Source organism: Colobus angolensis, unplaced genomic scaffold (genome assembly GCF_000951035.1).
Source record: "Colobus angolensis palliatus isolate OR3802 unplaced genomic scaffold, Cang.pa_1.0 Scaffold271, whole genome shotgun sequence".
NCBI classification, from domain to species: Eukaryota; Metazoa; Chordata; class Mammalia; order Primates; family Cercopithecidae; genus Colobus; species Colobus angolensis.
In genome coordinates, this window is record NW_012115944.1 from 544,868 (window position 1) to 558,163 (window position 13,296).

General features: G+C 43.5%; 1 protein-coding gene across 3 annotated transcripts in view; it reads left to right on the plus strand.

Moving 5' to 3' along the window:
• The window catches only part of TLK2 (tousled-like kinase 2), a 148,383-nt gene extending 135,732 nt beyond the window's left edge, over nt 1-12,651 (plus strand). For 2 of the 3 annotated variants that reach the window (XM_011947912.1, XM_011947911.1), the window contains exons 19-21: nt 2,519-2,630; nt 4,769-4,876; nt 9,558-12,651. In XM_011947912.1, the coding sequence (XP_011803302.1) occupies nt 2,519-2,630; nt 4,769-4,876; nt 9,558-9,731 (394 nt within the window). In that variant the 3' untranslated portion in view covers nt 9,732-12,651. The remainder of the gene's footprint in view (nt 1-2,518; nt 2,631-4,768; nt 4,877-9,557) is intronic. The other variant, XM_011947910.1, reaches the window with a different exon arrangement.
• The last annotated feature ends 645 nt before the right edge of the window (nt 12,652-13,296 follow it).

Genomic DNA, 13,296 nt, shown 5'->3' on the forward strand with positions numbered 1-13,296 from the left:
TGGTGAAACCCTATCTCTACTAAAAATACAAAAAATTAGCCGGGCGTGGTGGCACACGCCTGTAATCCCAGCTACTTGGGTGGCTGAGGCAGGAGAATCGCTTGAACCCGGAGGCAGAGGTCACAGTGAACCAAGATTGCACCACTGCACTCCAGCCTGGGCAACAGAGTGAGACTCCATCCCCCGCCCCCCAGAAAAATCAAGAACTATGAAAACTAGGGTTCAGGGTGGTTTTAGTAGCTCTTGGAAGATCTATTCTTTTTATAAATTCTTTTTCCTTTATTTCTTTGCCTTTTTCCCTTCTTAATGAGTCCTATATTTCATTTCTCAATGTGTGCTTTGGCTAAAAGTTTTCATTGTAAAATAATAATCTAGTTAAAGGTCTTAATCATCCAAAAATGTTTCGTAGGCTGGGCACGGTGGCTTACTTAATCCCAGCACTTTGGGAGGCTGAGGCAGGCAGATCACTTGAAGCCAGGAGTTTGAAACCAGCCTGGCCAACAGGGTGAAAACCCATCTCTACCAAAAAATACAAAAATTAGCCACGCATGGCGGCGGACGCCTGTAACCCCAGCTACTCAAGAGGCTGAGGCAGGAGAATTGCTTGAACCTGCGAGGTGGAGGTTGCAGCAAGCTGAGATCGCGCCACTGCACTCCAGCCTGGGCAACAGAGCAGGACCGTGTCTCAAAAAAAAGTCTCTTACTAATAAAAAATAAGAAACAAGAATATGAAACTAGAACTTTTTTTAAAAGAAAGAGAGGCTGTCATCTGAAACTAAATTTGATAGAGATGGATCAGAGAAGGAATATTCTGCCTGTGAACTCATGTGGTCCCCTTCAATCTGTAAGTTGTATTCCAGGATGAGCATAGGGTCCAAATACAGAATTTTCCACAGGATTGATTTTGCTAGCATGAAATCTTCAGAAATCAATCGGCAATCTTCAGAATTCTACCTTCCAGCCTTGATGTGGCTAAGACTCCAGCTGTATTTGTTTGGTTTCCTAAATACAAGAGGTACTTACCTTCCATACCATACAATTTGGTGTGGTTGGCTATCACATATTAAACAGTTTCTTCAGAGACCGGCGGTGGGGAGGGAAGGAATTTAGATGAGGAATGAGTTGTTCTAACAACTAGTTTGGCCTTTGCTACACTATTTGTTAGTCTTCCAGTAAGCCCCTGATCACCCTTAAAGTAGGAAGTATAAAATACCTTCTGAGCCAGGTATGGTGAGTGGTGCACCTGTAAATTCCAGCCACTTGGGAAGCCCAAGGTGGGAGGATCGCTTCAGATCAGGAGTTCCAGAGCAACCTGGACAACATAGTGAGACCCCATCTCTAAAAGAAAAGAAGTGTCTTCTGAAAATTAAGACTTTATTGTCGTCTTTGATATTGGAATCATAAGAGGCTACCATAAGAAGGTAGGATAACCTCTTCCCTCAAATATCTGTACTGGGTCCTGAATCCATTTGGACTTTTAAAACATTTACTTATTTCAGAGACATCTCCTTTTGGCAACATGAAACCCACGCCATTTCTAGTTACATTTAATATTTGTTGATGAAGCTATCCTAAAAGGGAATGCGCTTCTTTTGTGTCTCCCCATCCCCTTTTTAAAACTTGTCAAATGACACTTATATTAGGCATGACCCTGGGAAAGGAGGCTTAGAGTGAATGAAGTGGGACTAGTGAGAATATTTACCACTCTTAGGAAATTGAGAACTGTATTTTGATGCCCTATAGGGACATTACTGCCTCCCTAAGTTAGAGTGTCTTTTCTTACTTTGAGATGGGGGTCTCACTCTGTCGCTGGGGTGCAGTGGCATGATCTCGGCTCACCGCAGTCAGCCTCCCCCAGGCTCAGGTGATCCTCCCACCTCAGCTTCCCAAGTACTACAGGGGTGTGCTACCAGGCCCAGCTAATTTTTGTATTTTTAGTAGAGATGGGGTTTTGCTGTGTTGCCCAGGCTGGTCTCGAATTCTTGAGCTCAAACGATCTGCCGGACTTGTCCTCCCAAAGTGCTGGGATTATGAATATGAGCCACTACACTTCGCCTAGAGTGTCTTTTCATTGACTCTCCATGTAGGTCTAAGTTGACTGTTAAAATTCACATATTGGCCGGGCATGGTGGCTCATGCCTGTAATCTGAGCACTTTAGGAGGTCGGAGAGGGGAGGATCACTTGAGTCCTGGAGTTTGAGACCAGCCTGGACAACACAGTGAGACCCCACCTGTACAATTTTTTTTTTTTTAACTACCTGGGCATGCTGGTGCCTGCCTTTAATCCCAGCTACTTGGGAGGCTAAGGTGGGGGAACCACCTGAGCTCGGGAGGTTGAGCCTTTAGTGAGCCATGATCACGCCACTGTACTCAGCCTGGGTGACGGAGCAAGACCCTGTCTCAAAAAAAAAAAAAAAAAAGATATTTCTGTTTTCAAATATTTTATTTTGTCTTTTTGTACATGGCTTAAACTTAAATAATCATTATTCTAAGAATTTTTATTTCTTCTTTGTCCCAGGTATTTACCACCAGAGTGTTTTGTGGTTGGGAAAGAACCACCAAAGATCTCAAATAAAGTTGATGTGTGGTCGGTGGGTGTGATCTTCTATCAGTGTCTTTATGGAAGGAAGGTAAGTTAGAAGGTTGACGGAGAAGCTTGATTTCTTTCTTGGGTGGCACACACATACAGTGCCTTGGTATGGATTAGTCTCTTGGAGTTAATTATTAGGTTATACAAAATAGAATCCTGAAAGGAGTGGTTTAAAGAAAATAAAGACTTAATAATACAAGCCTTATTCGTAAGCAGAAATCCTCAACCCTAGGGTACCTAATGAGTTCTGCTGGGCTGTTAAAAACATGCACTTTTGCTGTTCTCAATTAGATCTGGAACATGTATTTGTTCTGATAGTATGTATAGGGATTTACATAAATCGTGTATTTATGAAAGTATACAATCTTCCCAAGAACCTGTGGGCCCCAAGAACCAAACTCAAAATATCCCCAGAATCTTTATTGCCAACCGTCCCATTAATTGAGCCTATTATTAATGAAAGCATGCTTTGTATTTCTATACTGGGGAGATGGTGTCAGGACGTATTCATTGTTACCTCTAATCAAGGTCACATATCATTTCAACAAGTGGTAAACTACACCTAATGAATTGTCATATTTGTTTTTCCTTGTGAACATGCCTTATAAATGTATATATTAGGATCCACTTGTATATTTATGTTCCTGTTTTTGTGTGTTTGTATGTTTTAGTGTTTCCCAGTAGGCTGTGGGTATAAGCCAGATGGGAGTTCCCGTGTCTCCTTTGAATTCTTAGTATTTTGATTACATTCCCCAGACCAGGCTCTTTTTTTTTTTTTTTTTTTTTTTGAGTTGGAGTCTCGCTCTGTTGCCCAGGCTGGAGTGCAGTGGTGCGCTATCGGCTCACTGCAACCTCCACCTCCCGGGTTCTCGCCATTCTCCTGCCTCAGCCTCCCAAGTAGCTGGGACTACAGGCACCTGCTACCATGCCTGGCTAATTTTTTTTATTTTTAGTAGAGATAGGGTTTCACCGTGTTAGCCAGGATGATCTTGATCTCATGACCTCATGATCCGCCCGCCTCAGCCTCCCAAAGTGCTGGGATTACAGGTGTGAGCCACCACGCCCAGCCCAGACCAGGCTCTTAATTCAGATTATACTTTCCTCTTTAGCTTCTCCTCGGTCTTTCTTTTCTTTTCTTTGTTCTTTTCTTTTCTTTTCTTTTTTCTTTTCTTTTCTGTCTCACCTCTCTAAAACAGGGAAACTATTCAGAGGTAGTAGTCTTAATATTTATTTACATTCCCTGACAATGTTAAATTACTGCTGATAACAGTAGTAGAAATTATCTAGAAATAACTGTTTGAGAGAGATCTCAGTAGAACCAGTATAGAGAGACTTGAGTTGAACTTATTTTTAAGAGTTTATTAGAGGCCAGGCGCGGTGGCTCAAGCCTGTAATCCCAGCACTTTGGGAGGCCAAGACAGGAGGATCACGAGGTCAGGAGATCAAGACCATCCTGGCTAACACGGTGAAACCCCGTCTCTACCAAAAAAAATACAAAAAAACTAGCTGGGCGAGGTGGCGGGCGCCTGTAGTCCCAGCTACTCGGGAGGCTGAGGCAGGAGAATGGCGAAAACCCAGGAGGCGGAGCTTGCAGTGAGCTGAGATCCGGCCACTGCACTCCAGCCTGGGCGACAGAGCGAGACTCCATCTCAGGGAAAAAAAAAAAAAAAAAAAGAGTTTATTAGAAAATGGCAGCTCAGCGTAGATGAAACCATTAAGTAACCCTGACTCTTTCTTGTTCCCGCTCTCTCCTTATCCCTCTTGGTTTTCACTTCCTTTCCTTCTGTTTTTCTGTTTCTTGAATTGTCCTGAGGCACAGGTGTGTATTTCTTAGGGCCGCACGTATCCCTCCGAGCAGGTGAGGTTGCTGGGTCCTGCTCTGGATCTCCGTTTTCTTTGGTGTGAGCAAAGCTTAGCAAAACGTTAGGATAGGAGATGCTGCTTCTGGTCCCCACTCTGCTTTGACCTGGAAATTGAACTGTGAGCAAGTTACATATGCTCTGAGCTCTCACCCCCTTTATCTATAAAGTGAGAGAACTAGAGGGGATTGTCTCCAGAGTTCCTAGCAGCAATTCATGTTAGAAGATGTCTTCTCCTTTTCCTTCCCTGTGATACTGAATTGTTTTCTCTTTAATATTCATCAGAGGCCCACCTTATTTGTTTGTTTTTATGTGACAGCCTTTTGGCCATAACCAGTCTCAGCAAGACATCCTACAAGAGAATACGATTCTTAAAGCTACTGAAGTGCAGTTCCCGCCAAAGCCAGTAGTAACACCTGAAGCAAAGGTAAGTTTGTTTGACCCATTGGCTAACGGAAACAACTGCTTTGCTTTCTGTATTATTTCTTTGGGTAATAGTGAATGGATTCTTCAGTGTGAAATTTAGGAGTTATTAAAAACATCAGGATAGGCATGAATTAATATTCCTAAGAACACTTGACAGAAGAACATTGCTTACACCCTGACCACCCCATCCCCAGTTCCAGCAGAAGGAATGTTGATAGGTGTGTATTTTAATCCAGAAAGGCTCTCTAGAGTCAGAAAGGGAGGGAGAGCAGACTCCAGTTGAGAGAGAGAGAGAACAGGTAAGTATGTGGATGTCATGAAAGATACCCAGCTTCATCTGTATTCAGGGATTATGATTAATTTGGGAAGCTGATGCCCATGTAGGAGAAATTATATAAGAGTACTAAGGCATTTGTATTAGTCTGTTCTCATGCTGCTAACAAAGATATACCCAAGACTGGGTAATTTATGAAGGAAAGAGGTTTAATTGACTCAGTTCAGCATGGCTGGGGAGACCTTAGGAAACTTACAATCATGGTGGAAGGGGAAGCAAACACATCCTTCTTTACATGGCAGCAGAAAGGAGAAGTGCCAGGCAAAGAGGGAAAAGCCCCTTATAAAACCAGCAGATCTCATAAGAACTATCATGAGAACAGCATGGGGGTAGCCACCCCCATGATTCAGTTACCTCCCACCAGGTCCCTCCCACGACACGGGATTGTGGGAACTACAATTCAAGATGAGATTTGAGCGGGGACACAGCCAAACCATATCAACATTATAGAGTTAAATGTCACACGAATGGTAGGCAGTAAATTCTGTTGCAGTTGGTGAGGGCATAACAAACTCAGTGGGGCAAAGGAAGCATAGAATGGGAAGTGGTAAAAAGGAAGCTATAAATAATCATTCATCCTTGCCACATCTATAAACCAAATTGTAGTAGCCAGCCTACTTTTTCTGTGCTATTTTATTTATCTCTATTAACCAGTTCTTCTTAGATGAGTAGTAGCCAGCCCCATTTGATGCTATGGTCATTCAGCATTTTTAAAGTTAAAAGTGAGCAGTTGTAAGTCTTGTTGTTGTCAGTTTGAGACAGAGTCTCACTCTGTAACCCTGTCTGGAGTGCAGTGGCACTATCATGGCTCACCACAGCCTTGACCTCCCCAGGCTCAGGTGATCCTCCCACCTCAGCCTCCCAAGAAGCTGGGACTACAGGCGTGCACCACTACACCTGGCTATTTTTTTGTATTTTTTGTAGACAAGGGGTTTCACCATGTTGCCCAGGCTGATCTCGAACTCCTGGGCTCAAGCCATCCACCTGCCTCAGCCTCCAGAGTGCTGGCATTACAGGTGTGAGCCACTGTGCCCAGCCAGTTACAAGTCTAATCTCTTTTTTTGGCGTTTGATCTCTGCTGTTCCTTCACAGCGTACCTATGTGACATAGGTTGGGAAAGAGCCTCTTTTTCCAAGTGGTATAGCTGCCATGTCACAGGGTAAGAATTAACATCTTTAGCAGTTGTTTGTAATTCCTGACTGATTACTCCCTGTCCCCATTGTTCAACAGTTTAAGTACTGCATAACCAAGAAATCAAATCTGCAAGGGAGAAGTCCCATAACATATCCCTAAGGCAAATGCTGATTTCCTGACTGTCCTGGGAGAGCTGGAGAGAGGCTCAGCTTTGAAGCTTGGTTAACCTAATTTTGGTATCAGCTCTGCACTCAGTAGTAGCTGTGTAACTTTAGGCAAGCTAAACCTTTTAAGCTGCTTTTCCTTATCCGTAAAAACAGAGACAAAAACATCTTCCTTAAAAGGTGTTTGTAGCTAGGTGTGGCGCTGCACACCTCTAATGTGCTATGATCACACCTGTGAATAGCCACTGCACTCCAGCCTCCACAACACAGTGAGACCCTGTCTCCAAAAAAAAAGGGTGGTTGTGAGGTTTAAGAGGACTGGTAGCACCTAATCCTTGGCAGATTATCTAGCTAGCTGCTCTACTACCCGTGCCGCAGCTGCCCCCCAGAGTTGACACTGAGGGACTTGAATATGTTATCTGGTAGATGTTTAGTTCTCCTAATCTGTCAGGTTTTTCAAGACTATTTTATATAACTTCTGTCAGATTTTTGTGTTTATTCAATAAATTTTGAACAAATGTCTCCAAAACTTTAGAGACTGTTAGATGAACTTGCTATGAAGAACACAGAAGTATCTCCAAATGTTTCCATGAATTGTCTCCTATGTCCCTGTTTCTCCAAATCCTACCCTCTTCTTTTCCTGTCCTCCCACAACAAATATTTATTGAATGCCTATGAAACACTAAGACACTATTCTGGGTAGTGGAGATGAAACCGAATATGTAGCAGTGAACTCTGCAGACCAGTTCCCTACCCTTAAGGAGTTTATATTCCACTTATGAGAAAAACAATAAAACAAAAAGTGGATACATTTCAGGTGGTAACACATGTTATGAAGAAATAAATCAGAGTAGGGGGATGAGGAGGTGGAAACTTCTTTTTTGATGGCATGGTTAGGGAAGGCCTCAAAGATGAAGTGACATTTTGTGCAGTATCTTGAATGGTATGAAGTTGGGAGCCATGATTTGCAGGAGCCGTAGATCTGCAGGGGAAAGCATTTTAGTGGAGAGAAGCTCAGATGTGAGAATGAGCTTTTTGCAGGTCCACAGAGCAAAGGGGAAGGTGGTAAGAGAGGCAGGAGGGTGAGGGTAAGTGTGAGGGAAGGCAGTTGCAGGTTTTAATCAGGGCAACTATGTGAGCTGATTGCTGTTTTAAGAGCTGACACTGGCAGCTACAGAGAAAATTCAAGGTAAACGAAGTTTACTTGGCTGAGTGCCGTGGCTCACACCTGTAATCCTAGCACTATGGGAAGATGAGGTGGCGAGATTACTTGAGGCCACAAGTTTGAGACCAGCTTGGGAAACATAGTGAGACCCATTTCTACAAAATATTTTAAAAGTAGCTGGATGTGGTGGGGCACGCCTTTGGTCCTAGCTACTTGGGAGGCTGAGGTAGAGGATCACTTGAGCCCAGGAGTTTGAGACTACAGTGAGCTGTGATCATGCCAATGCATTCCAGCCTGGGTGACAGAACAAGATCTTGTCTCTAAAAAAAGTTAAAAAAAAAAAAAGTTTGACAAATATTTAACCCAAGGTAACCTGTTTAACTCCAATTCTATGCTTTTCACCTAGAAAAGTTCTTTTTTTTTTTTTTTTTTTGAGGCGGAGTCTCACTCTGTAGCCCGGGATGGAGTACTGTGGCCGAATCTCAGCTCACTGTAAGCTCCGCCTCCCGGGTTCACGCCATTCTCCTGCCTCAGCCTCCCGAGTAGCTGGGAGTACAGGCGCCCACCACCTCGCCCGGCTAGTTTTTTGTATTTTTTTTAGTAGAGACGGGGTTTCACCGTGTTAGCCAGGATGGTCTTGATCTCCTGACCTCGTGATCCGCCCGTCTCGGCCTCCCAAAGTGCTGGGATTACAGGCTTGAGCCACCGCGCCCGGCCGAAAAGTTCATTTTTTAAAGGCCAAAGATCATTATGTTCATTTCTATGAATTGTTTTTATCTTCCAAATGCTTTAACCAAGCCAGTACCTGTCTTTGATTTTGAAAAGCCAGGATTGGCATTGTATTATTAATGTGTTTACCAAACATGGGGGAAAACCAGAAAATCAAAAGCTTGATTCATGTTGTAGATTTTGTTTCAAATCAACTCTGCTTTTTAGGCAATTTTAGGCTCACAGCAAAACTGAAAGTATAGAGTTCCCTTATACTGCCTGCTGCACCCATGCACAGCCTCTGCATTGACATCCCCCGCCAGGGCAGTCCATTTGAGAGAGCCAGTGAACCTGTGCGTACCGACACATCACGTCCTTGTCACCCTCGTGTAAAATACGGACTTTCTGTAATAATGATGTTTTAGATTCTTAAAAATTAATTTATTTAAAATAGTTATATTGAAACTGATTAAATAGAACTAGCTAAAAAATAGGAAGAAAGCAAGCAGGACAAGACAGATAATCTACATAAGGGCCTTTATGCTAAGACTTACAGAAACTGAAACTGCATAGCCTCCATATTGGTAGTCACCTGGAATTCCGTGTGTAATCCCACTCACTGCATTTTTGGGTCTACAGTGTTATCACGGATGCAAGTCCTTTTCAGGTTTCCCTTTACGACATAGGGAAATGATTTTATCACCTGTGACACATCATAGTATTAGCCATTGTGTGTCTCCTGACACTTCATATGGTGATAGAATTTTCACTTCCGCAGGAAGTTCACTTGAGGTCATGGTTTGTAGATGGAGGACCATGAAGTTAGACTGTTCCCATCCAAACCAGCGAAGACAAAGAGAGATTTTTTTTTTTTTTCTGTTGGTCTTAGTGCTTTGGGGGCAGGAGTATTTAGAGGTCATGCTTCCTTTTTCCTCCCTTCAGTAATGGCTCAGCCCTTTCTGTCTGGGAAGGAATCAGTGGCAGCAGAGAGGTACTGTTGTTGGTGCTTCTCCTTCCCTTATTTTCTTTGGGTCTGCCTGGTGGTTTCTGGGGAAAGCCTTAAGTTCCTTCTCTTTAGGAGATATTTGCTATGGGCCCTGGCAGCCAATAGCCTTAGGGTTCCCTCCAGGGGTACCAAGACCATCTGCCTCCATCTTCAAGAAACTCTCCTTTGCAGGCGTTTATTCGACGATGCTTGGCCTACCGAAAGGAGGACCGCATTGATGTCCAGCAGCTGGCCTGTGATCCCTACTTGTTGCCTCACATCCGAAAGTCAGTCTCTACGAGTAGCCCTGCTGGAGCTGCTATTGCATCAACCTCTGGGGCGTCCAATAACAGTTCTTCTAATTGAGACAGACTCCAAGGCCACAAACTGTTCAACACACACAAAGTGGACAAATGGCATTCAGCAGCGGGTTTGGAACATAGCGAATCCGAATGGATCTGATGAAACCTGTACCAGGTGCTTTTATTTTCTTGCTTTTTTCCCATCCATAGAGCATGACAGCATCGATTCTCATTGAGGAGAAACCTTGGGCAGCTCCGGCCAGGCCTCATAGGAAAAGGCCCCGCCTGAGGTTCCGGCGTCAACGGCCACTGTGTGTGGCTGCTCTGAGTGAGGAAAAAATTAAAAAGAAAAACTGATTCCATGTACTGTGAACTTGAAAACATGCAGACTCAGGGGGGTCCCTGATGCAGTGCTTCAGATGAAGAATGTGGACTTGAAAATACAGACTGGGCTAGTCCAGTGTCTATATTTAAACTTGTTCTTTTCTTTTAATAAAGTTTAGGTAACATCTCCTGAAAAGCTTGTAGCACAAAGGCTCAGCTGGGGATGGTGTTTGACTTCGGAGGAAAAAAGTTGCTATTGCCCGTTAAAGGCACTAGAGTTAGTGTTTTATCCCTAAATAATTTCAATTTTTAAAAACATGCAGCTTCCCTCTCCCCTTTTTTATTTTTGAAAGAATACATTTGGTCATAAAGTGAAACCCGTATTAGCAAGTACGTGGCAATGTTCATTCCAATCAGATGCAGCTTTCTCCTCCGTCTGGTCTCCTGTCTGCAATTGCTTCCCTCATCTCAGTAGGGAAAAAATTGAGTGGGAGTACTGAGATGTGTGGGGTTTTGCCATTGGACAAAGAATGAGGTTAGAAGACTGCAGCTTGGAGTCTCTCTAGGTTTTCAACTATTTCTTCACAATTTGAACACTTGACGGTTGTCCCTTTTAATTTATTTGAAGTGCTATTTTTTTAAATAAAGGTTCATCTGTCCATGCAGTCCTCTTGGATTCTCTGAATGTAGTAACTATGAAGCTATGCCAAAGGTAGGCAGAAAATGGGCTTGGGAGCCAGACACTCCAGGGATCAGTAGTTCCTACCCACAGTCTTTGTGTGCTTGCTAAATGGTGTACATTTCTTGTTAACCATGTTATTAAAACTTGATCAGCATATAAGCTTTCTTCTGTTAGATCTTTTGGCAGCAAACAACCTTCCCCCCAAGCCTCTGAATTTTGTGGGTGTGTGGTGGTGTGTGTCTATGTGTGTATGTACACACACACTTTGTCTAGCTCACTTTAAAAAATTCATCAAGTGGAATTTTAAAAACAATCTCAAAAGAAATAGGCATCAGGCCGGATGTGATGGCTCACGCTTGTAATTCCAGCACTTTGGGAGGCCAAGGTGGGTGGATCACGAGGTCAGGAGTTGGAGACCAGGAGTTCTTCACCATGTCAACATGGTGAAACCCCATCTCTACTAAAAATACAAAAATTAGCCTGGTGTGGTGGCATGCACCTTGTCCCAGCTACCCGGGAGGCTGAGGCAGGAGAATTTCTGGAACACAAGAGGCAGAGGTTGCAGTGAGCTGAGATGGTACCACTGCATTCCAGCCTGGGTGACAGAGCAAGACTCTGTCTCAGGAAAAAAAAAAAAAAAAGGAGAAATAGGTGTTTCAAATATGAAGATTCTTTTGGCACCAATTTTCTTTTTTAATTTAGTTGTTTCTGAGATGTATGATCAACTGAAGATGGAGCTGAAATGGGAGCCGGGTGGCCCCACCGTGCCCTTGAAACAACAGAGCACTCCTCAGTAGAGAGGAAGGGAGCCAGGGCCTGAACATGTGGTCGCCAGCTTGGAATGTTACTGACATATGTGGCGAGAGGGCTCAGCCAGAAATATTTAAAGATGTAGTATTCCGGCCTGCAAGTTCTCTGGGCAGGGAGGGGGAGTCAGAAGGGGTAGAGGGCTCTCAAATAACTCATGTCTCTAGTGTTCCTTTCACATGTGAACAATGTCACTGGTGACACATTTTCTAGGACCTTCATTTGTTTTGTGGACCTGCCTCAGTCTCCTCCTATCAGGCGATCTTAAGGGAAGATGGAGTGTTTCAAATTGGAGAGAAGTTCTTAGGTAGGTATCGTCCTGTGGAATTCTGAATGCAAGGAAGTCAGCCCCAGAGGCCTTGGTGCCCCCCGCTTTCTAAAACTACTTTATTACAATTTATATGTATATACACATGCACATATAAACGTGTGCATTTATGTATGAGTGTATAGTACCTTTTTAAAAAAACATTTCCTTTAAGCTGCTAGGCAAAGGGTCTCACAGGTTGAGCACAGTGCTGAGAGGATGGTGTCTGCATAATGAAGACATGGATGAAGCTGAGACCATGTTCAAACTTACTGAAAATAATGAAGTTCTATTCCTTTTTTTCTTCCTCTCCAATGACCTTGCAGTTGATTTCTGTTTGTTTTTTAATTTTTTAACATTTTTTTTTTTAATGTTGAGAAAATGCTGCATCTTTCTTTAAGGCTTCCCAGTAACTTCCTGCTTTCTTTTTCCCTGTGGGCTTTTAAGTGAAGCTGCAGGATTTTATCTGTCAGTCTGCCCTTTCTACCCTTATCCTATTGAAAGGATGCTCTCTTCCCTTGCTTTTGGTCTAGGGCCTGGTTGAAGCTAACTAGGCTTGGCTGAGTCTGGGCAAGACCTCCTTTCGTTGCATGGACAGGCAGGCCCCAGAGAATATGCAGAACATTGACCTTTCCATTGACTGTCTTTCAAGCAGCCAGTGAAATCACTAAGTGGGGTTCTTCCATGACATATTTTGTTAATATGGGTTTCACTTTTTCCAATAGTCCCTTGTTGCCCCAATGTTGATTTACTTTACACAATGACAGTATGTATTAATTTGTAATTAAACCCATCCAGATTGTTTTAGCCTTTTCCCAGTGGGGTAGGGGAGGGAAGAAGAATATTAAAATCAGTTTTAAGAAGTATATTTCCCAGCCTCTTGATTTGACTGTAGTTCTCCAGCTTCACACAGGGACCTGACCACCTAAGGTGTAGATGGGAGAATCCTGGCAACTGGCTGAGTCTCGGGGCATTGCAGGCATGGGAATGTGTTGATTCATGCAACACCTTTGGTACCTTCAAGTGTGCCAAGAATGATGCTTGTTGGTGGGAATACAGCAGTGAACAGGACAGGGAAGGCCTGGCAATCCAGGAGCCAGCAATCCAGGAGTAAGGGCCCAGGAGGGAAAGAACTGGGCTCTTGGAATGTGAGATGGGTAGCTTTAGATGGAGAGCAGGAAAACCTGTATGTCCCCACTTCTGTGGCAGACCTGGACATGTCAGCTGTCTAAAAAAGGGTTCTATTTCCTTCCCTCCCTTCATCATTCTCATTGCCCAAGCTATTTGCCTCGTTTCTTAAGGCAGAATCACAGAAAGGTTAAGAGCCCAGACTTTAAAATGAGGTCTGGGTTCAGATCCCACCTCTGCAAGCTTCAGGGATATCTCCTTGCATAGTGGGAGTAAGGAGTAGAGATAAGATATGTAAAGTGCCTGGCTTGCTCATAAGAGGGGAATCAGAAAATGTGGTTTAAAAAAAGATCACAAGATCTAGTAGTGGAACCCTAAGTT